Source organism: Poecilia mexicana, unplaced genomic scaffold (genome assembly GCF_051168715.1).
Source record: "Poecilia mexicana isolate PSO_F unplaced genomic scaffold, ASM5116871v1 scaffold_19, whole genome shotgun sequence".
Lineage (NCBI taxonomy): Eukaryota > Metazoa > Chordata > Actinopteri > Cyprinodontiformes > Poeciliidae > Poecilia > Poecilia mexicana.
Window position 1 is genome coordinate 8,005,357 of NW_028263388.1, and position 23,149 is coordinate 8,028,505.

The 23,149-nt window shown below is 41.2% G+C and overlaps 1 protein-coding gene across 1 annotated transcript in view; it reads left to right on the top strand.

Annotated features, from left to right (window-relative positions):
- Positions 1-23,149, top strand: part of radil2b (Ras association and DIL domains 2b) — a 34,457-nt gene extending 11,308 nt beyond the window's left edge. Inside the window, exons 5-18 of the mRNA XM_088016405.1 lie at positions 5,705-6,159; positions 9,129-9,425; positions 9,536-9,952; positions 11,342-11,379; positions 11,466-11,674; positions 11,758-11,870; positions 16,431-16,680; positions 17,379-17,551; positions 18,197-18,341; positions 18,415-18,596; positions 19,304-19,598; positions 19,691-19,890; positions 21,077-21,216; positions 21,315-23,149. Coding sequence (XP_087872531.1) covers positions 5,705-6,159; positions 9,129-9,425; positions 9,536-9,952; positions 11,342-11,379; positions 11,466-11,674; positions 11,758-11,870; positions 16,431-16,680; positions 17,379-17,551; positions 18,197-18,341; positions 18,415-18,596; positions 19,304-19,598; positions 19,691-19,890; positions 21,077-21,216; positions 21,315-21,408 — 3,008 coding nt within the window. The 3' untranslated portion in view covers positions 21,409-23,149. The remainder of the gene's footprint in view (positions 1-5,704; positions 6,160-9,128; positions 9,426-9,535; positions 9,953-11,341; positions 11,380-11,465; positions 11,675-11,757; positions 11,871-16,430; positions 16,681-17,378; positions 17,552-18,196; positions 18,342-18,414; positions 18,597-19,303; positions 19,599-19,690; positions 19,891-21,076; positions 21,217-21,314) is intronic.

The window sequence follows — 23,149 nt, forward strand, 5'->3', positions numbered from 1 at the left end:
CCCTAACTTAATCTTTGTTGCTGGTTTAGTTAGTACATCTGCAACCATTTCATTGGTTGGACAGTACTCTAGAAAAACTTTTCCTTCATTTACGACTGATCTGACAAAATGATATTTAATATCAATATGTTTACATCTTTGTCTATATACAGGATTTTTGGCTAAGGATATGGTACCCTGATTGTCTTCATAAATCTTAGCTAAATAATCCAGACCATCCATGTTGAACAACAGTTGTTTCAAGTATAAGCATTCCTGTACAGTAGCAGCTAATGCCATGTACTCTGCTTCACATGTAGATAGAGCTACTGTAGGCTGTCTTTTGGTCTTCCATGAGACTAACGGACCATCTTTATTTAGACTCATACAGTAACCTGTTGTACTTCTTCGATCTGATACATCACCTGCCCAATCAGCATCACTGTATGCATATATAAGGTTATCACAGGCACCCTTTTTAAAACATAGTTCCTTATCTTGTGTACCTTTTAGATACCTGAAAACATGCTTTACAGTATTCCACTGCTCTGCGGTTGGGTTTGCAAAGTACTGTGCCAGTTTACTTACTACATAGCTTAAATCTGGTCTTGTACATGTTGACAAATAGATTAAGCTTCCTACTGCCTCCCTGTATTTTCTGACATCACTCATTACTTCAGCATTATCAGCGTAGTTGAGTTTCTGCTCACAAGGAATAGTTCGTGGCTTACAGTTCTGCATGTCAAACTTTTCCAATATTTTCCTCACATACTTCGACTGTGACATTTTAATACTGTCAGCATCTTTCTCAAAGTCAATGCCAAGAAAATGTGTCAACTTTCCTAAGTCCTTCATCCTAAATCTGGATGCAAGTTTCTCTTTTACATCTCTAAGGATATTCATATCACTGGCAGCAATAATCAAATCATCGACCCATATAATGATGAACACAGTTTCAGTATCGGTGATCTTTGTGTAAACACAATGATCAGCAGGGTTTTGAACAAACTTGATTTCACATAGGTAGTCATGCAACATTTTGTTCCAGTTTCTGCCCGACTGTTTAAGTCCATAAAGAGATTTTTGCAGTTTATACACCAGTCTTTCATTTTCTTGAGATTCCTTCTTGTAGCCCTCTGGTTGTTCAATATAAAGTTCACATTCGATTGGAGCATGTAAATATGCTGTCTTTACATCCATCTGGTGAACAAACATGTTCTCCTGTGCCACCTTTTGCATCAACACTCTGATGCTCGTCATGCTAGCAGTTGGTGAAAAGGTTTCATCATAGTTCATACCTTTCTTTTGACTGAATCCTTTAGCAACATATCTAGCCTTATATTTGTCTGATCCATCACTATTCTTTTTGATTGTATACACCCATTTACCCCCCACTACACCTTTACCCTCAGGTAAATTGGTCAGGGAAAAAGTAACATTGTCCCTTAATGACTGCATTTCCTCATCCATTGCTGTAACCCACTCTTTTGCATTCACAGATGTTACAGCTTCTTTGTAGGTTTGAGGTACTCCACTTATCAGTCTGTAACAATAATCAATGTTGGCTATCTGCTCTTCATCATCAATGCTACATACATAGTCATCCAAATAACCTGGTTTCCTTTTTTCTCTGACAGGGTATCGCCTCTCAGGTTCTTCATGTTTTGTTGTGTGACTGGTACTCGCCATTGGTTCCTCTGTGCTCAGTTTATGGTCAGAAACATTTACTGGATCAGCTTCTGAAGTTTTGGTTGCTCTCGGACTAATTCTAATCATATCATCATCGTCCAAAGTTACATCCGTCTCATTTTTCTCTCTGGATACAAATTCCACAAGCCTGTGTTTCTGGATTTTCCTGCTGTTTGGATAGTAGACCATATAGGCTGGACTGTTCTTGTCATACCCTATAAAAATGCCTTTTTCACACCTTGAATCCAGCTTCCCTTTCTCTTGTTTGTAAGTGTAACAAACGCATCCAAACTTGTGCATCCTAGAAATGTTAGGCCGTCTGCCTGTCAACATGAAGTAAGGCGTTTGCTGTGTGCGATTATTATAACATCTGTTTCGCACTACAGCAGCTGTCTGAACTGCATATGGCCATAACATTCTTGGTAACTCACCATCGATTAACATACATCTAGCCATGTCAAATAAAGTTCTCCAGTTTCGTTCTGCCGTACCATTTTGATGTGGAGAATATGGTGCTGAGGTCTCGTGTCTGATACCATTTCTGCTCAGTAATGCCTGATACTCTTTTCCTGTGAATTCAGTACCATTGTCTGACCTCATACATTTAATCTTTCCATGTGGAGCCATGTCGGCAATAAACTTTTCAGTAGCTTGTACTGTGTCACTCTTGTTTTTCAAAAAGTATACAAAGACTGCACTGGAATAATCATCTGTGAAGGATAATGCATATCTGTGACCAACTTTGGATATTGGGTCTATAGGTCCTGCTAAATCTGTGTGGACCATTGCTAGTGGTCCTTTAGCTCTTGCATCTGGCTCCCTGTTCCTAGTTTGAACAAATTTTCCTTTTGTGCAGACTTCGCAATATGGCATTGGTTCACCTCTCCCTTTAATTTCCATGCCATGAACAACATTTTCTAGCTTCAGTACATCTCTGTAATTGCAATGTCCAAGAATCTCATGCCAACTTTGTAAGTCATAACATTTTTTACACTGATCACCACATTCACTGTCCATCATTTGTAAGTAATACAATTTGTTACATACGTGAATGGGGAACTTGGTATCGTCTCTGAGAAGAACGTTCTTTCCTTCTTTGAAGATCACCGTTGCTCCGCTGGATGTTGCAGCTTTCACTGAGAAGATGTCTTGCGGATATGAAGGGATGTATAATGCGTTCCTCAGCACCGTTTTAAGACGTCGACCTCTCCTGTCAATCAAAAACACTTCCGCGTCTCCTCGTTGCTTAGCAACCCCAAAACACCTGGATCCATCAGCCAATTCCACGCAGTGCGTCTCGGCCTGGAAACTTTCATCAAGCTTCCGAAACTTCTTGATGTCGGTGATTATGTGCGACGTCGCACCAGCGTCCACCATCAGACCTCTCCTCTTGATGTCGTCCACTCGCATGTCAGCGTCGCTCACCCGGAAAGCAAACTCTTTGTCGCCGCCCGTCTCTTCGGCTACTTTCCGTGCGTTGTCCCGTTGTTTTCTCCGTCTGCAGGTTGCGTTGCTGTGATTGTTATTCTTACAGTAACTGCACCACTGCTTCCGCTGGCAGGTTCTGCTTATGTGGCCTTTCGTCCCACATTTAAAGCACACGATCTCAGAACTTCCTGCTCCAAGATCATTTGCACTTCTTGGTGCCCACTTCGTACCAGAATGTGTTTTAGCTTTCATCACATTGTCCTCAGATACTGTGGCACGCATATTTTCAATGTCCTCAAAACTTCTGAGTTTAGTCTTAAACTCTGCAAAAGTCAACGTAGCACCATCTTCGCTTTGAGTGATATAAATAGCAAATGGCCTAAATGTCTCTGGAAGTCCTTTCAGGACCATGGCGATCAGAAGTCCGTCGCTCAGCTCCTCACCTGCACTTCTTAAAGCGGTGATCGCTGTCTCAGCTCTGATGATGTACTCGGTAACCGACTCACAGGGTGATTTCTGCAGTGACGTCAGCTCAGTATACAGGTTAATCACTCTGGGCTTTCCTTTACCGGCGTAATGGGCCCGCAGGATTCCAAGCGCCGCACGTCCATCGTCTGCCGCGTCATGCATGATAAGTGATAGACTCTTGTCATCCAAAAACTGAATGAGCTCTGCATAAGCCTCAGCGTTTTTCTTCGCGTCTTCCTCTTCATCGTCATCATCGGAGGGGCTTGTCAAAATTGTCTGTTTCAGCCCTTGCAATCGAAGATGTCCTAAAAACTTTGTTTCCCATAGTTCGTAATTTTTCTCGTCTCCATCAAAGAGAAGTCTTGACCAGCGGCTGTGTGCCATGTCTTTTTCTCTTCTGTTCATTTCCCTTGTTTACTTACACAACAGATGTTCACCGTCTGTTGGGACATTCACTCGTTTCTTCATTGATCCTGGGCCCATAACCTGTTAGCAGAATCACTTTTCGGGCACAGCGTTCAACGTGACACCATGAGACTCACTCGGTTTGGCTTTCGTGTTGTTCCCCCTTTGTTTGAAGGACACACCCTTTATTGTACACGAGTGTCTTCAATTAGACAAGTCACGTGATGTGACACAATAATTCAATAATGATAAAAACAACAACAAATGAGAGCACAAAACATTCATAATGTCAACACCGGTTCTCACAGTGAAGCGTTTGGGTTTTCCTGAGAAAACCGGCCAAAGCCTGGCAGTCTTGCTTTCATTCTTTTGAATTTCAGACTCATGGCTGGATTTGATTCTTTCATGACAATAAATTTTTAGTAACAGCCTAATGGGTTTTGCAGATGCATGGCGATTTAATGGCCGTTTTTTGTTTTCCCACCAGCGTCACACCCTCTCTGTGTAATGCTTTATTGTTAGAAATAAAAAAAGCAACATAAAACAAATAAAAACATTGCAGAAACACTGGCTCCACAGATAAGTAGGGATCATGTGGCACGACTGAAAAACACCCGGAAGTTTCCACAGATGGTACCGTCAAGGTGCTGGGTTGATTTGCTGATGTTTTTGTGTCAGTCATTTCTAGCGGAGGCTCCTGGGTTTACACAGCTGTGTTCACATCAAAGTGTGTGTCCGGTTTTGTGTTTTGCTTTTATGAACGGCGCACGTATGTGATACGGCGCTCAGTCAGTGTCCGCGTGTGGATAGGTTGGGGTTAGGGGTTGTGGTTCCCTGCTGCGGAGCTGAACTTTTTTTTTTTTCCCTTTAATTTCCATGAGCGCTGCCTCTGTTTCCACTGAGGTCTGCTTCCTGAGTGGGGCTTCTTCTTGTTGACTCTGGCAGCAACACCCCCTCACCTTGCCGCAGGAAAATATGGGCGTTGCTCTGTCATCGCATTCCATCGACCTTTCGCCTCATGATGCGGTCCAATTCGCTCATCGTTTTCAATCAATCAATCAAGTTTATTTGTACAGCACATTACAGCAAAAAGGCAGTTTGAGACGCTTTACATCATAAAAACACGCACAACAAAAAAATCAGTCACTGATTGAGAAAACGGTAAATTTCTTTGAGTGTCATTTGTCAAAATCATCAGTAAAATTCAAATATGTTGGTCAATATTCCATTAATCATGTTTCAAATCAACCCTAGACAAGTGGGTTTTTAGCTTTGATTTAAAGGAATTCCGTGTTTCAGCTGTTTTGCAGTTTTCTGGAAGTTTGTTCCAATTTTTTGATACAACAACAGCAGATCTTTAATGTATTGTGGTGCTAAGCTGTTCAGTGATTTATAAACTAGCAACAGTATTTTAAAGTCTATTCTCTGAGCTACAAGGAGCCAGTGTAGGAACTTCAGGACTGGTGTGATGTTCTCTATCTTCCCTCCAGGACCACCATCATTCTGAATCAGCTGCAGCTGTCTGATATTTTTAGGGAGACCCGTAAAGACACTGCTGCAGTAATCAATTTGACTAAATATAAACGCATGGATGAGTTTCTCTATATCTTCCTTGAGCATTAGAACTTTAATCCTTAAAATGTTCTCCTTAAAATGATAGAAGGCTGTCTTTGTAACTGTCTTTATGTGGCTCTAAAGGTTCAGGTTCAGAGTTATTTACTTCCGCCCACATCAGGTATCAATGCCCAGGCCCGGAAGCTGCAGAAGAGCCGATCCAGGGTCACCTCCTCTCTTGTGGAGAGGACTCTGGGTCGCAGTCAGAAGCTCTGGAGGAGCAAAAGTGAGATGGATCTGTTGGACGGCGGGGACAAAAGCGACGGGAAACGCGACGCGCGAGCCAAGAGTCTTCGCGAGAGCCTCGGCCACTCTTCAGTCCACAGCCGGGAGTCCCTGGAAAATGGCCCCCGACTGATTGACATTTGCAGCGTGGAGGCGCCCTTCAAGGGGGATGGCGGGACGGCGTCTAAGACAGAGAACCTCTGTCCGCCGAGGCCGAGGGGCGAGCGCGAGGGAGAGGAGTCGGAGAGGGAGGAGACGGAAAGCAGCGACGATAACACCACACAGTACTCCATTCACCCTCCACACGACTGCCCGTACCTGCTGCTGCTGCAGGGCTGGAGCCTCACGCAGGTACGTGGCCAATCACAGCTCAGCAACACGGGGGGGGGAGGCATGTGGCCGTCAAACCACGGCTATTACAGTTACCTGAAACTAACGGAAATATTGAGGAAAACATTGTTATTAACTGAAATAAATGCAAATGGTAATTAATAGAGAAAAACTATAACTAACTGTAAGTATATCATGTGTTTATAAAAGTAAAATGTACTAAAATTATAGATGTAATATCCGTTGTTTTGTGTTTATGAATCTCTTTATTAGCCTTTCAGAAAGATGGAAAATTGATATTTTTCCCCCTACACAAGCAGTTTACGTCAGCTGTGGGCAAATTATGGTGCTCCGTACTATTTACATACAAACGTTTATGCTAGTCTGTAAAATGACGACAGCAAAAGTTGGGAAAAAACACCAGAGTCAGTTTGGATGTTCAACTAAAATGAAATACATTTTCTGAAAATGGCATATTTGGTTGAATCTTCATTAGTCAATCTATGCTTACATAATCACAACACATTACTTTGACCCTGTTTGAATTTTGCACCTAGAAGTTATGAAAAAAACAAACTGCAACTAGAAAAAGTTTTGAGCTACTTAACACTCGAAAAGCTCATTGAAACTGACTGAATTAGTCAAACAAGAGTAACAACAAAATAAAACTCAACTGTAATTAAAAACCTAAAACTATTATAACCCTACGTCACACCCATGGGGGATGTGGGTGTTTTAACCCTGGCATTTTATGTAGTTTTACTGTAAAGCCTAATTTCTGTGGCGTTGTCTTTGTGCCACCAGACCGACAGTGAAACTGATGTGAGCGTGTTTACTTGTGTAAACAAAAGAATATCTTGCAGCGTGGAGCATGCAAACATGGTTGTGGTTTAAAGGTTCATGAATAAACCTTTAAACCATTAAAAAATATTAGGTTTTTTTATTTTTTGAGTTTTTTTCCAAGAGAATTTGGATTTCTACTAAATGAAGACCATTGAAGTTAACAGACTTTGCTGGTCTCTAGCTTCAAAAGTGAATACTTTTGTGTTTGCTAATCAGAGGTGTTGATTACTTAGCATAGTGGAGTCCAAACTTTTATTAACGAGGGACAAAATTACTAAAGCACCTGGAGGCCACAACAAATCTTTGAATATTTTTTTTTATTTAGTTTTTTAAATTTTATTTTATTTTATCTGCTCAAAAATAAACAAACTGCTAAGGCTTTGCAGGTTGTTTCCCCTCAGGTTACATGAAGTAAAGATTGTCCCATGGATTAAGATTCAGACTTCAAATCTTGAGTCTTGTGCCACTAAACCTCTTACTTCCTGAAGTTATTTAAAGAAGAAAATATATAAATATATGTAAAATATATTTTTGTTATGCAAACACCAAATTTGGTAGGAATTATTAATCGGAATATAACACATTCAATGAGTATAAATTCAAACTAGTGACATTGTTGTGAAATAAGTGTGCATGATAGTAGTTAAATAACTTTTTGGGTCTTAGTCTTTTTTTTAAATTGAAATAATGAAAAAAAGGTTTAAAAGAGTCTGTAAAATCCATTAATTACAATAATTCAAATATAGCTTAGTATTGCAAAATTACAAAAAGATGTAGTTCGCTATCTGACCACTAGATGGCAGCTACGTGCTTACAATATGACCATTTATATAAAAAGGGTGGAGCTCAACTTAAATTTAAGTCCTAATTTCTGCTGCTATCTAAAGTTGCACTGACTTCGTCCAACATTTAATACTTTTCCCCTCATCAAAGCTGGCTTTGTCATTCGACAAAGCCAGCCAGGAAAACTGGAGCTGTCATTTATGCAAAGCAAAACCAGTTACTGCTTGTCAGTACGTTTAAGTTGAAGTCTGCCACTTCAGCTTACTGACTGCAGGAAAGCAACTTTTGTGAACCTTGCTAGATACAGAAGCATTTATATCCATTTATCAGAGAAACACACAAAAAGAATTATGCTGGTTGAGTGAAGCGACAGTGACGGAGCCAGCAGCTGTGCAAAGGTCAGCAAAAGAGTTGAGAGTCAGAGCACGGATCAGGAAACAGAAAGAGACGATCCTGAATCTGCTTCCTGTCTGGTTACCAGGGCTTCTCTAACTGTGGATAAGTACAAAACTACATGCAAAGACTGACACCCATGCACTCACACACACTTATGTATCAACTAGAATAAGTAGATTTTAATTGTGCGTCAGTTTCCCAGAAGGCCCTGTACAGTAAGCTACTCCTGAGGAACGCGATTATGCAGCTGCTTTGCCAGTTTCAGCTCAGCTGGTTTAATCTGAAAGGATCACAAAGAGTGACACAATTATCGCATTATAATCACTATGATCAGTGCTCACTTTATTTAAGGAGACATTCTGTTAAAAGCAGTTTGGAGTTCGAATTATAAGAACTATTCAAAGTTAAAACACATTTTCCAGTTTAGCTTTGATGGTGAAGTCCATCCTAGTCCACATCAAACTTTCTGCTTCATGCTCTTCTTTGAAAATGAATTGTTTTAATTCAGTTAAATCATGTCTGACATAAAGACAAACAGTGATTACATCACTCCAAAATATTTTTTTCTACCATTTATAAGTGAACTTGCTGATGTCCTTTTAATCATTGTCCCAATGCACAACCCAAAGTTGTTCTAGGTTCTTTTGTAGATTTTTCTCAGTAGGGGATGACTTGAATTTTATTGGGAATCCGATTTTATCTTTAGCCAAAAAAAAAAACAAAATCCTGTCAATACTAAGTATATAAACGTACATGTCTCTTTAGTTGTGACAAACATGTTTTAGTTTGCTTTACCTCCCCAAAAAGGCCATAAATGTCCAATCGAGGTGCAAGATTAGGTGTTTGGTTCCTGTTATGGGAATCACTAAGCAAACATGTACGAGAGTGCCGTGTTCAGAAGTGGTTCTTCAGAGATGCTCTGTACAGATAAAAAACTTCTGTGACTGACCGTTAATCTCTCTTCTCAGGACTTTATCATCTACTTACTAGCTGCACCACACATTCTTATCGGCCGACGCGGTGAGTGCGAAGACAAGCCGAGTGTGGACGTCGTCCTCTTTGCTGACGACATCCTTCCGAGCCACTGCTCCCTCCACCGCCAAGGCGTCGGCAGCCCCATCACGCTCTCCCCTTGCAAAGACGCCGCCGTGTCCAGGAACGGCAAAGCTGTGAAAGACAACGTGCAGCTGAGCTCCGGTGACATCATCGGACTGGGAAAGCATTACCTGTTTCTTTTCAGGGATCCCCTACCTTCAGTGAACAAGGTGAGATGGTCTTTGACGAAGACGGCCGAATGAATCTGGTTGTTCGCCGCAGAACTAAAAGAACAACAACTCAGGAGACGTCATACTTCTTTTCTGTTCCTCAACTACAGGAAGAAAGTGATGCCTCTCCTGAACCAACGTTGTCTGCTGCTCCGTGGATAATGTGTCTCAGCCCTCCCGCGGCGGCAACCATCCACAGTACAGCAATGATCCACTGTATCAACTGCATCCCGAACTGCACGGACTTCCGAGGTTCTGCCTGCAAGCGGTCTCCCAACAAAGGCCCTCCCTTTCTAACGTCACCCAGAGGGCACATCCTGACTTTGAGCTACAGGATTGAGGACGAAGATCGCGTTGTCAAGGAGATCTTTGCTATGGACGGCACCAGCATTATCACTGACGGAGCCCCACTGACTGTCTCCTTTCTGCTGAGCCTGTGTCTCCAGTATGCCACGGCTTACCTTCACACTTCAGACCTACGGAGGCTCCTGCTGCTGAGCGCGAGTGAAGTCCAGAGTGCCACGTGGGTGAGTTTGTGGTTAGAGAGGTTGGAAACCAAGAGACGCGTTAAATTTCAGAGCGTGTTTGGGTTGGCTGTTACTGCCATATAAACTTTGTGAAGCTGATTGTTTTTTATGTGCATTGGTTTTCCCCAACATTTTCACACAGACTATGGCCACAGTGCCTACATTTTTGTTTGGCAAAGTTATGAGGATCTTTGCCAAGAGGCAGATTGTAGAAAATAAAAAAGAAGCTCCGTCTGGTTTTAAACAATCTCTTCTTCATCAAACATGCTGTGTCTTGGTGATGTGATCATTGCAAACGCAGCAGAAAAACTGCAGTTGCAGCATCGCAGCTTGTTTCTCAGCAATTATCATCTCACTGTGAATCATTCGGCCAACTCTTGAGTTCCTACTTGCTGGATTACTCTTGGCTGAAATCCTTAAGGATGTGTCCCACCGAGGGCAGGTCACCTGAGGCTGTCATGATGCACATCTGGGTGAGCAGCTGAATATAGGTAATGCAGATTTGTTGCATATTGGTGCATAGATGTTGCACTGGTTTTATTTATTTATTTACTTTTTCCTCATCATTTTGACTGTTTTCCTCATTATTTTGACTTTTTGTTCTCATTTTGACTTTTCTCCTTGTCTTTTGTTAGTTTTTCTCATCAGTTCACCTTTTTTTCCAAATCATTCTAGCTTTTTTTTGTCATTTTGACTTTTTTATCATCTCAATCATTTTTCCTCATCATTTTGACCTTTTTTATGATCTATTATTTTTTTTCTTGTCACTTCAATCTTTTTCTTGTCATTTTAACTTTTTTGACCCTTTTTCTCATAATTTTGACTTTTCTCTTTATTTAGACTTTTTCTCAACATTTTGACTTTTTTTCTTGTCATTTTGACTTTTAATCATTTTAATTTTTTTGTTTTGATTTCAAGTTTTTTTTTCACCAGGTGTGGTGGTCAAAGCCAAGCACTTTGACCACCACACATTTGCTGTGTCCACATCATGACTACGGAAACTGCAAACATGATTTGTTATGGCTTTCTTTCAACACTGACTTGTTTTTTTCTTGTCACTTTTCTAGATTTGTGGGGAAACAAATAAAACCTGCTCTGTCAGTGTACTTTTCTACCTGAGCTGTGGATCTCTGCAGTTCCTCTGACTGACATTCTGCTTGTTAACCCTTTCAGTTTTGGGGACAGCCACGTCTCAGTGACTTTGAGGTTGTGTCGTTCTTTTCTGCTTTTAGTTCGTGGATTAGAAGCTCAAGGCATGAGAATAACTTTGTGACTCACTATTTTAAAGTTGTTTTATCGGTTAATGCTTTCAGCGGAGGAAATAAATATGAGTAAAACGTACCATGACATAAAAACACTCACTGCAGTTTATCTCTTTGCCTCATGCAGGATTGCACTACGAAGCTAGCTGCTGCTTATCCTGAAGAGTAAGCTCTACCTTTTTATTTCCAGTATCCCTTCGTCCTGCCATTTCATCAAGGACTCTTCAGAATGTTTTGTTTTTGTCTTGCAGTGAAGGTTCAAACCACGAAGTGCGCAGCCTACATGATGTAATTTCGGGTTTGCGCCCCCTGGTGGTGTGGATGGCCAACGCCCTGGAGCTGCTGCAGTTCATTCAACATCAGTTGCCTCTTATTCTGGAGTGGAGAAACCGTAAGGAGGAGCAGCAGAGGGAGGACGGAGACTGGGAAGATGATGAAAGCAAAGAAGTGGAGAACTTAGGTCGGTGGCATTGCTGATGCAGTTAGCTAATGTTTCATATGTTAAACTCAAATATGGAAATTCTCGTCAACGTGCTTTTTCAGCAATTTTGGAGCTTCGCCTGTCCTGCATTCGTTCAGCCAGCGAGGAGACGATGGCCGTCCTGGAGGAAGTCATCTTGCTGGCCTTTCAGCAGTGTGTCTACTACATCACCAAGGTAACAGCTGACTTCACAGTCACTTCTTAATTCAATGCTACTGCAGATTCAGGCAGCTCCATCCTGTTTTAAAATGTGTTGCCGGAGACATTAATATAATCAGACATGTAAAGAATAAAGGGTTCTGGTGAGTCACTTTTACAGCTTTTTAACGTCCTGGGTGACTGTACTGTTAAGCTACACTGGGTGCATTGTGGCAGAGCAGATAGGAAGCACACCAAGAGCCTTTGTGTGTGTGTGTGTGTGTGTGTGTGTGTGTGTGTGTGTGTGTGTGTGTGTGTGTGTGTGTGTGTGTGTGTGTGTGTGTGTGTGTGTGTGCGGGGGGGTGTGTGTGTGTGTGTGTGTGTGTGTGTGTTTGTGCTTGTGTATGTTGGAGAATGAATGCCATTCATTCTGCATGAACTATTTCACAGCATATTCTTTCACTTTAAGCTGACTCACTGAAAAAGAATTGCAAAGCTAAAATGAAAAGCTTGGGTGGAAATTACATGAAGTAATCTGCTATAGAGTTTAGAGTAAATTGACTTTAAAACCCACTCCATAGATCTGTACTTTAGGTAGAAGACGAGTTTATTGACAGAAAGCCTTAAAACATGCTGTTTGAGGTTTGTCATATGTAGGCGTTAGAGTAAACATGTGGAGAAAGGTTATATGGTCAGATGATGCACAAAACAGATTTTCTTTTTTTTTTGGCAGCATGTTAAATACTACAAGGTAGCCTTAATCCTAATCTGAACTGATGGGAATGCAACCCTGCCAAAAATTTAAGAAACAATTTGTGCTGTTTCCCACCAAACTTTCTGGCACTGACCCAAAAAAACGTTTTCCCAAACCAAGGCGAGATGCCAGCGAGACAGCTCGCAGTTTAGGCTCAGCGCTGCTTGCTTTTGTGGTTGTAGGAAATAATAAATTAGCCTAGTAAATCAGAAACTGTGGTCAACCCTCACCTGCTGGATAAAACTAAGCTATCTGCTTTAAAAACAATCCTGCTGATGGTAAAAAGCCAAATACTTAAAGACAGCCAGGTTAGCCATTTTCTCCAGGTTTAGCGCCTCCTAGGCTAAGCTAGGTGAAAACCTCCATAGTGGGATTTCAGTTTCTTGTCATGAATAATATTTATAAACACAAACTGTCAGTTTACCTTAATAGAAAATATTACGTGAAGGCAACAGTTCAGAAAACTGCTGTAATACTCACTAACAAAAAGTACGAGATAGCGCTGCTGTTGGGAAGACGTTAGCTAGCTTTGGTGCTAACCTGAACCGACTGGAAGCCAACACTGCCATTTTCAAAGAGGATGCTGTGTTTGGGGCTGCAAGTGTATGTCACGGCTTTTAAGCTTTTGAAATTAATGTTGTTTTCCACCAAATTCTCTTTCATTGTCCAAAAAAACGTTTTACCAGACCAAGACGGGACATCTGCGAGACAACCTGTGGTTTAGGCTCAGCACCACATGCTTTTGTGGTTGTAGGAAATAATAAATTTGCCTAATAAATTAGAAACTGTGGCCAGCCCTCACCTTGTGGATGAAATGAAGCTATCTGCTATAAAAACAATCCTACTGGTGGTAAAAAGCCAAAGACATTTATCAAAAGGCAGCCAGGCTAGCCGTTTTCCCAGGCTTAGCGCTTGGTAGGCTAAGCTAGGTGAAAGGTGTGCCCGATTGGAGGGATTTCAGTTTCTTGGACTGATCATGGACAACATTTCTAGAGTCAAACTGTCAGCTTGCCTTTAGAGAAAAGAGCATGTGAAGCCAACAGTATCCAGTTCTGCCCTTTTACACTGAAGCAGTACCACACCCATGGAAGCGTGCCCAGGAAAGTTTCAGACAAGTTTCCAGTGGAGCTGCGTAGGCGTGGGTGAAAACGTTGTCCAAGAAATACTATTGAAGAGGCTGGCCTATTTAAGTTCAAACAATGACCTTTACAAATGCTCGTTTGCCAGTCCCCCATGGCAAATCAGAGTCTGATCGATTGGGGCCCGTCGTAAATTACACCGCTTCCACGGTTCTGGTTGCACCAGACTCGGCATTTAAAGAGCTGTGGGTGATGAGACCAAAGCCAAATCAAAGACAGCATTAGCGGTTTGCCATAATGTTAGCAGCAGCCGAGTCCGGGTCTCACATGTTGTGCCAGCTGGAACTCAGATCTGTGCCTGACGCATCAGGTTACGAGCCTCCTGCATACTGTTGGGAAGACGGTGAGAATGCTGCGTCTTCGGAGAGAAAGCTATAGGAATTCTTCGATAAACGCAGTCCTGTAGGTTTGACTCAGGACATATTTGCTGAGAGCAGCGGCTGTGGTTATCTAACTACCTGCTCTTACATCCATACTGTACACACCACTGTTTTCTCTAAGGAAGTCAGCTTGATGAACCAAATGGTTTCCAGATGTGCCTTTGTCAGTTCAGCCATCAATAATCTAAATGTAAGGCTAGTAAAAATGCACATTTAAGAAAAACATCCATTACAGGGATTTTCAAGTATTCACTTACATTAAACTTTTGACTTTGTTGAGTTAGAACCACAGAAACATCAATACATTTTAATTGGGATTTTTTACAAGACATACCTAATGGAAGGTTAATAATTCATGGTTTTCAACATTTTTAAAGGGGCAGTGTCATGTTAAATTGACTTTTTTGAGCTTTACGTCATGTTTTGATCTTATTCTGTCATCAAAAACATTCCTGAAGTGTTGCTTTGACTCTTTGATGCATGTTTGAGAAATCCTTTAATCTCCCATGGCAACCATTCAGCTGTTAAAAACACCCGGGTAGACCGAGCGATGCCTTTGAGACGCGGCTTCTCCTCAGAGCTACAGTGTCCATTCTTTTGTCTCACAGATCAGTGCTCCCTGAGACTCCTCTCTCCGCTCCTTCAGACTAGCCAGCAGCAATTAGCAGACTGCTGAGCTCATCACACAAGCTACTTCTTAGTGTAACACTGGTAAAAGGTTAGCAGAAGAGAACTAGCAGGTCCAGAAATAGCAAGAGTTTGTTAAAGAGACGGAGTCCCAATTTCAACTTCAAAAACAAATTTTCTTTAAGTCGTGTCAAAACAGTGATTTGAGTGATTTTATTTTAACACACTCAACTAAATAAATTTTTTTCTGGTATAACTGTATTATTCTATTTTGGTGATAAATCTTATTAATTAAGATTATTAACAGTTAGTTTTAAAAACAATATTACCAGCAATAGTTGGAACCATTTTAGTGGAATTGAAAATACTTGACATTTTTTTTCATACATTTAAGAAACAAATTTTAGCTCTTATGAACTTTAAATATTTGAAAATGTAAAGTTTGTGGCCTGCCAGTATTTGCTAGTAACAGCAACATTATCGAGACATATACAAGACAGAGGTAAATATCTGTTAAACAAAAATATGTTAAGAAAAACTAAATATCTGACAGATACCAGACTGTATCATTTTACTTCTGCATCAGTTTCACAAATTTTAATTTTGATACCTCTCAAGTGTAGTCACAAAAAACGTTGGAGTTTGACAAACAGAGCAAAGAACAAATGCTTTTTAAAAATAAAACAAAGTTTGACAGTGTTTGGAATCTGCTCCTCTGATATATTTTGTGGTTATTTTCTCAATACAAGGAAAATTGCATTGGCGTGCATCGCAAAAGGCGCCACTGGTGAGCAAGTATTTCGGCTGAAGAGACGCTTTGATGAATAAAAGGACACTACAAGCAGACTTGTGGGCAGACTGTGTTTATTTGTCCGTCACAGCGAATGCAGACGTAAGCAGACAATGCTTTGAGTTGTCTTTTTATGTTGGCCTTCAAACTAATGCGTGCATGTGGTAATCGGCGAAACTAGTGCTGCTGAAAATATAAATCCCCTCTGGCTCGTCTGCATTGAGCGACATTTTCCAAGCCAGTGTGTCTTTCCAAGATTGTTTATTGAAATGCTCTTTCGTTTCCATTGTGTTTCACGCGGCCCGGCCCGGTTAATGCTGAGCTCAGCCTCGCCGCGGGAACCTCGCAGGAACTGTAAACGGAGCTGCTCGCACTGGATTCCTTCAGTGCTCTTCACTCAGCAGCCCTCTTTGGAGCACAATGCCAAGAAGCCCACATTCAAAGCAATGTTCAACTGTTCAGGAATGTGGATCTACGGCGGGCACTAACCTCAGATACTTTGTGGGCATAGGAGTGAGATCTTAGGGAAAGGGGGATGTCTGTGTACAATTAGGCCGAACAAAGCTGCGGTTGTTCAGCCTCACTCTGAGGAACAGGAAAGACATTTGGAGGGAAAGGTGAAAATCTTAGAAATCCCGTTTTTTCTTTATGTCTGGGACTGCTGCCTGCACTAAAGTAAACATGTATTAGCTATGTTTTAGTGTAAGACTTCGACATGCTTAAGTTATATATGGGTGGTCTGAAATTTGACCGGGAGGGTTACATGCTTTAGTTTCTCCCAGCAATCGTATCATATACCACGCAATGTTAACTTTTCCGGCCTCTAATTGAGCCACAGGAATTGTCAACAGTCTCCAGAGCTGCATGGATAAGTGAGTCACATCGATTTTCTTTTCTGTCCAACCAGTTCCTGTACACAGTCCTTCCAAGTCTCCTGGACTGCAATCCTTTCAGGGAGAGTGCCGGAGACTGTGGTCGGGGCCTGGGTGGTAGCGGGATGCACGTCCCCATGGAGATCAGTCAAGTAGTGGAGGTTCTGGATGAGAGCTGGAGGTTGCTTTTAGACTGTCAGGTCCACCCAGAGGTCTCCTCTCAGCTCATTGGCTACCTCTTCTACTTCATAAATGCATCGCTCTTCAACTCACTCATGGAGAGAGGTACCTGCAAAAAGACACACACTAATTTCTGACATCAACACATAAAACGACAACATTAAGAGACATGAACCCTAGTGCCAACACATAGAAAACATCAACATCAGGATATGGAATACACCAACATTAACATATAGAAAACACCGGTATCAATACATAGAAAACACCAGTATCAATACATAGAAAACACCAGTATCAATACATAGAAAACACCAATATCAATACATAGAAAACACCTGCATCAAGACAGAAAACACCTGCATCAAAACATAGAAAACATTGTGTGTCACCAGTATCGACACATAGAAAATACCAGCATTAACACACAGAAAACACCAGTATCAACACATGGGGAACACCCGTATCAAGGCATAGAAAACACCTTGATGTTTTGATGCAGGTGTTTTCAAGACATAGAAAACACCTGCATCAAAACATAGAAAACACCTGCATCAAAACATAGAAAAATCTAGTATCAACATACAGAAAACATGTAGAAAACACCAGCATTAACACACAGAAAACACCAGTATCAACACATAGAAAACACCAAAATCAACATAGAAAACACCAGTATCAATACACAGAAAACAGAACTATGTCTTAAAGTACATCCTTATTCTCCTTTCTGGCTTGATTCGTGACTCTAAAACGGCTATAAAACAAAATGTCTGACCAGTTTTCTCTTCATGTACACCCAGGCTCAGAACCAGGCTTCTACCAGTGGTCCAGAGGAGTGCGAATGCGGGCCAATCTCGACCTGGTTCTGGACTGGGCCCACGCAGCTGGACTTGGAGAACTGGCCTTGGAGCACACACACACTCTCTCGTCAGCTATCAACCTGCTGGCTACGCCAAGAAAGAATTTACTGCAGGTACAAACAAACAGCGCACATCGTCCAACAATAAATTATCCCCACACTGGGATTTGTGAAGCGAGGTTCTGTTGAAAGGGATTAGATTACCTCTTGTAGATTAGGCTCTTAATTTACTTTAACTGTCCTAAAATGACCGTCCGATGGACAGTTATTGACAAAATGTCTGCAGTTAAAGTTTTAGCTCTAGTTTCATTTGAAGCAGACGTTCTTTTTCTTTAGCTGAAAGAAAAATATAACCTAGGTCATAGCTTCAGTGTCTTCTTGATCTTTTAATCCAGTCTAGTGGTGGTTTTACATTAAATGGCCACTGTCTTGCTTGTCTTTTACTGCTACAACGATTGAAACAAAGAAAGCAGAGGAAGCTTCTCCTTTTGTAACGTAGTTCAGGCAACAGTTCAACGGGATCTTGAAGGTTTCCAGACACCGACACGCCAGTATTGTAACTAATTTCCATACCTTTCCATGACGACACTCACTTGAGTTCAGCATGTTGGATGCCGTTATCTTTGCCTTATTAGTAAAATCTAAAGAGGCGAGCGCAGCAGCTGTGTTTTATGTTGGAGACCGATCGTCCATTACGTCCTGAACGGTCCCTTGGAAGTGTAGAAACATTTTGTCCTTGTTGTGTCGTTCACAATGTAGACGCCGTGGGCGTCCTTGCGATCTGACTATCCCGCCCTGAGTCCGGCCCAGCTGCACCACCTGCTGAGTTTGTACAGCCCGGCCTCACCCTGCGCCCAAACGTGGGCTCCATCTGCACAGGACCGAGGGCCAGCCAACACAACAGGTGAAAAGTCCTCTATGGAATAATCTGGGTGGTTCTTAAATATTGTGCTGAAATACAATTTACCTTTACTTAGCTGATATCCTGGAGAGTTTTGACACCCACCATCCGCTGGAGCTTCCAGACGAAGGTTACCGGCTCCAGCTCAGACGGCCAGTGGCAGACCCAGCTCTGAGGGAGCAGCTGCAAAAGCTCAAGGAGTTTATCGGCGCGCTGTCTGATTCCCAGATGAACGATGCAGATGCTAAGAAGGACCAGGTGGCAAAATGTTGATTTTTCCCCTTTTATATTTGGTGTCAGGTGATAAAACTGGCAACCACCTTATAGCGTGAACAGACTTATTCGCGTGGGATTTTAGTTGCTTTTTCTTATTTTCGCGATTGCGAAATTGTGTTTTTTCAACATTAGCGAAATATTGACAAAGTTTTGCACTACATTTGTAATGGAAACCCAGCTAATGAGGGCAACCTGAAAAGTTAGCTTCTAGTAACCTGTCTGACAAGAATATTTGTTTTAGTTTTAGTTTTATCTTTTTTCACACACTGACTGAAACAAACAAAAACAAATCATCATACTGGTGAAAACCACTTCCTGGTTTTCACCATTAGTAATATCTGGCTGTTGATCATGTGACTCGTGTCACGTGAAAAAAAGTGTTTCTATTGAAGACGAGTGAAAAAATCTATTTTCATACAGCTGAAAAACCACTTCATCCTAGCATAAAAAGTTTTTTGTTTGTGAAATAAAGCTCTTTTTTGCTAAATTTTAGGAAAACTATATCCTACTCAAATGAGGATTTTTAGAAATGATTGGCCCTGATGTCAAAACAACAAAACAAAATGCCAACAAGTTACTCCAACACTAAAAACAATGCCAACAATTTCTCAAGTGATTTTAGAAGAATTTGTGATCTCCAATGTTTCATGCCTTACTGTATTATCATACTAACCCAAGCTGTTCTGTAGGTTGGTGCCGCTCAGACGGACGCTGCTCAGGCGGTCAATGACTTCCTTCAAAATGTCGGCTTAGAAGCCTGTAATTCATCACCGGATGACCTGATTCTACCTCCATCACCATCGTGTCTTAACTGGGATGAGCTCAGCACTGTTGTTCCACATATTGTAGCTGAAAATCAAATAAATCTGGAGCCGACAGAACCCAGTGAGGTGCAGTGGTCGGCTCTGGACCCTCCCTGCCTCCTCATCCGACCCAAAACAGGAGCCTTGATGAATCCCAACAGTGAAACAGTGGAATGCGAAGGTCCAATAACATTTTTATTTTTTTAATTCATGCTCTTCCACTAACTGTGTTGTGATAAATAGAACTGAACATGCTTTCAAACTTCTCCGCAGGTGGCTTAGTGTCCGAGTGTCTGGCCGCACTGAATGCAGACCATTTGAAATCGGACTGCGACACCGTGAAAAGACTTCTGGAGCTAAAAGAGGAGGAAGAGGAGGCTGGGGAAGAGGAAGTGGATGACAACGACGAGGTTTTCAGTTTGGAGCTGGAGCGGGGCGAAACGGGACTCGGCCTTGCTCTGGTGGACACGAGGGTCAGTAAAGTTAAAGAAAAGAAAAAAAGCTGTATTATACTTGTCCGTGGAGGTTTTAGACTTCGGTTCCACCTTCTATCAAAAAAATCACAGTTTTGCAATTTCTGTTTCCATTTAATAAGAAATTAAATTAAAATTACATGTGAATATCTTGTTTGCACAATAAGTCTTTATAAGTTATGGCAGCAATGGATGCAATCAGAGACATGAGATATATTCATAACTCAGACATCAAAGGAGACGTCTGCGTCTTTTTCAGGCGTTGGAGCGACAAACACCTTATGCCTGGGATTATGGATTTAACAAATGACAACGTTTTTTCACAACTTTTTATGAAACTTGTGATTCTGGGAGAGCACCGGTGGAGCCAGCTGCACATTGTTTAAAAAAAAACAAAAAACAAAAAAAACAAACCATCATCCTCCAATCACTTCCTGGCGTCTTCTTCGTAGTTTCTGCCAGTAGTAGTAACATTTGGCTGTTGCTCATGTGACTCGTGTGATGCGAAAAAAGTGCTTCCATTGCAGTTTTGTAAAAAAAATCTTAGTTTGTTACATCTGAAAAACCACTTTATCCTAGCAAAGAATATATGTATATTATCGAAATACAGGAGTTTTTTGATGATATATAAAAAATATATCCCATTTATGGGATGTTTTTTTTTTTGTTTTTTTTTTTTTGAAAAACCCCTGTATTTTGATATATTCTCGAAAAACAGAATTTTTTCGATAATATATCCAAAAACTGTATCAAAAAATCTATTTTGATGCAGCTGAAAAACTACTTCATTCTAGCAAAAAGATACATATTATCGAAAACGTGAGTTTTTCCGAAATTGCTGCGTTTCCTTTAAACAAATCTGTTTTCATAATTTCAAGTTGCGCAATTCTATGGTTACTGGAAACGTAGCTATCGTGGGATGTGAATGTAAAATATTTTCTGTCTAGTGGCAGTAACAAAAAAAAAGAATCCCTGCGCTGAAATAAAGCTACATTTTTAGGAAAATTGTGTCCTGCTATTGCTGCAGCTAGCATGCTTGACTGATCATAAGCTGCCCACACAGTACGCCTGTAAACTGTGTTGCTGCTAAAACATTTGACAGTCAGGTAAAAAAAAAAAAAAAAAAAGCTTCAAGTGTGAAATCCTTGTTTCCCCTGACTCCCGGCTATCATATTTCCCCGATCAGAACACATCCATGAAGGTGAAGGGCGTCTTTATCCGTGCGGTCGTGCCAGACTCTCCTGCTGCCAAGTGTGAGAAGCTGGAGCCTGGAGACAGGATCCTGGCTGTCAACGGAGTCAATCTGCTCGGATTGGATTACGAGAGGTTAGGAACATTACCCGGTTTAACAAAAACACAAACTACAATCTGGACGAGCGGCTTTTATTTACAGTACATGCTCTCTGCCTCTTTGCCTCCGTTAGCGGAAAGGAGCTGATCCAGTCATCAGGCGCCAGACCGAGGTTACTGGTGGCAAGATCGCACTACATGGCTGCAGCACTACAGAATGAATGCTGACTCTGCAGTTGTTAAGGGACTACTGAACCACAATCTGCTCTGCACGAGACTGCCAGAGCCTGTTGAACACGGCATGCACAGAAAATGGACTACGAAGAAGAACTTTGGTTTTAGATGATCATTGTAAATTAGCAGCTTTTGAGTTAGAAAAATTACTGTAATAATTTCTCGTTATCTTTGAGTGATGCTGGATTTTGTTTCAAGTAGCGGAGAATTTGCTTCGAAAGTTTGAAAATTTGCTCAGACTGAATCCAGACAAGCTGTGTGTGTACTTACCCTTCTCTGAGCATGCCTGTGAAAGCTCTGTTTGACCAAAGGAGGCCATCCAGTACAGATGTCTGAAAAGCCTTAAGGGGGCAGTGTTATGGATCTTCTAGGCACATAGTGCCATTTTACTCAACAATCAGGTAACTATGTTACCTTCAGTTGTTATAAAAACGCCATGAATATCAAATATGAAGGAGAAGAAATTTGACTTTGTAGTTTAACGCCTTGAAATTGGGCTTCTGTCTCTTTAAAAATGTCTGCTCTCTGCCTTCAGGAAGTCTTAACAACCTAGCTATTCTGTTAATTATTGGTCTTTACCAGCGTTGTACTTAGAAGTAGCTACTATAATGAGCTCATCAGATGCACAGTGTTTGCTAATTGCTGCTGGCTAGTCTGAAGGAGCTGGGTGAAGGAGTTGCAGGGGAGGGCTGCTCTGTGAGCCAGAAACTGCATCTCCATTTAAACTTTAGCAGAGGATCACTAACTAAAGGTTTCTGGAAATTGATTGACTGAAATATATAAAGCAAATTTAAAAACAGTGTAGTGAAGATGGTAATTTTGTAAAAAGCATTTTTTTTTCTAATTTGGATTTTTCCCTCCCCCTATGAATAAGTCAAATCAAATCCTGGATTTTTTTTCTCACATTTCTCACTTATACTATAAAAGATCATCTTCACCTGGAACAATCAACAGATCTCTTGCAGGTTAACTGGGCTGCTAAGTTAAAGATGTGGTGAGGTTTCCTCACCTTTGGACTTCCGTCGCTAGTGTGTATGTTTCCTTGCACGCTAGCCAACAATATCCTGTTGAGAGCATGCAGTACTTTATTTAACAATTCAAAAGTATACTGAGCAAAACCACTTCCTGTCTGCTTCAGCATAGCACAGAATGAAACTGAGGTCAGCTGAGGTTCACCCTCCACAGATCTTGTTCCCCTTCACCCATAAAGCTGCAGCAGGGGCTCTTCCTCTGGTCTTTTGCTCCACCTAGTGGCTGTGACCAAGAATGGCCACTCAACTTTACATTTGCTTTCATTTGAAGCTATTATCTCAGTCAGGTAATCGGTTATTCAGACAGCTGTAATCCACATATTTCATGTGACTTTTGATTTGTGCAAAATAAACAAACCTCAGAGGTGATGAATCTCTACCAAATGTCTTGAAGATCTCAAAAGAGCAAGAAGGATGCTGTTGCCCAGCTAACGAGTTTTTATTCACTCTGCTCCAGTTACCTGTAACTTGCCACAAGAAACTTTGAGATTGACTGAATTTATCTCAGTTAGTGCCTTTACATCCAAACTAAAATCCGATTCAATGACATATAGCCTACCTGTTCTTGATGGCTTGTCATTTTCTTTTTAACGTGTAACTTTTTGTGTTGTACTTGTTGCTGCCTCTTGGCCAAGTTTTTAATCTCAATGGGATTTTATTCTGGTAAATTAAATGTTTAATAAAATTTTAGAAAGTATGTCCAA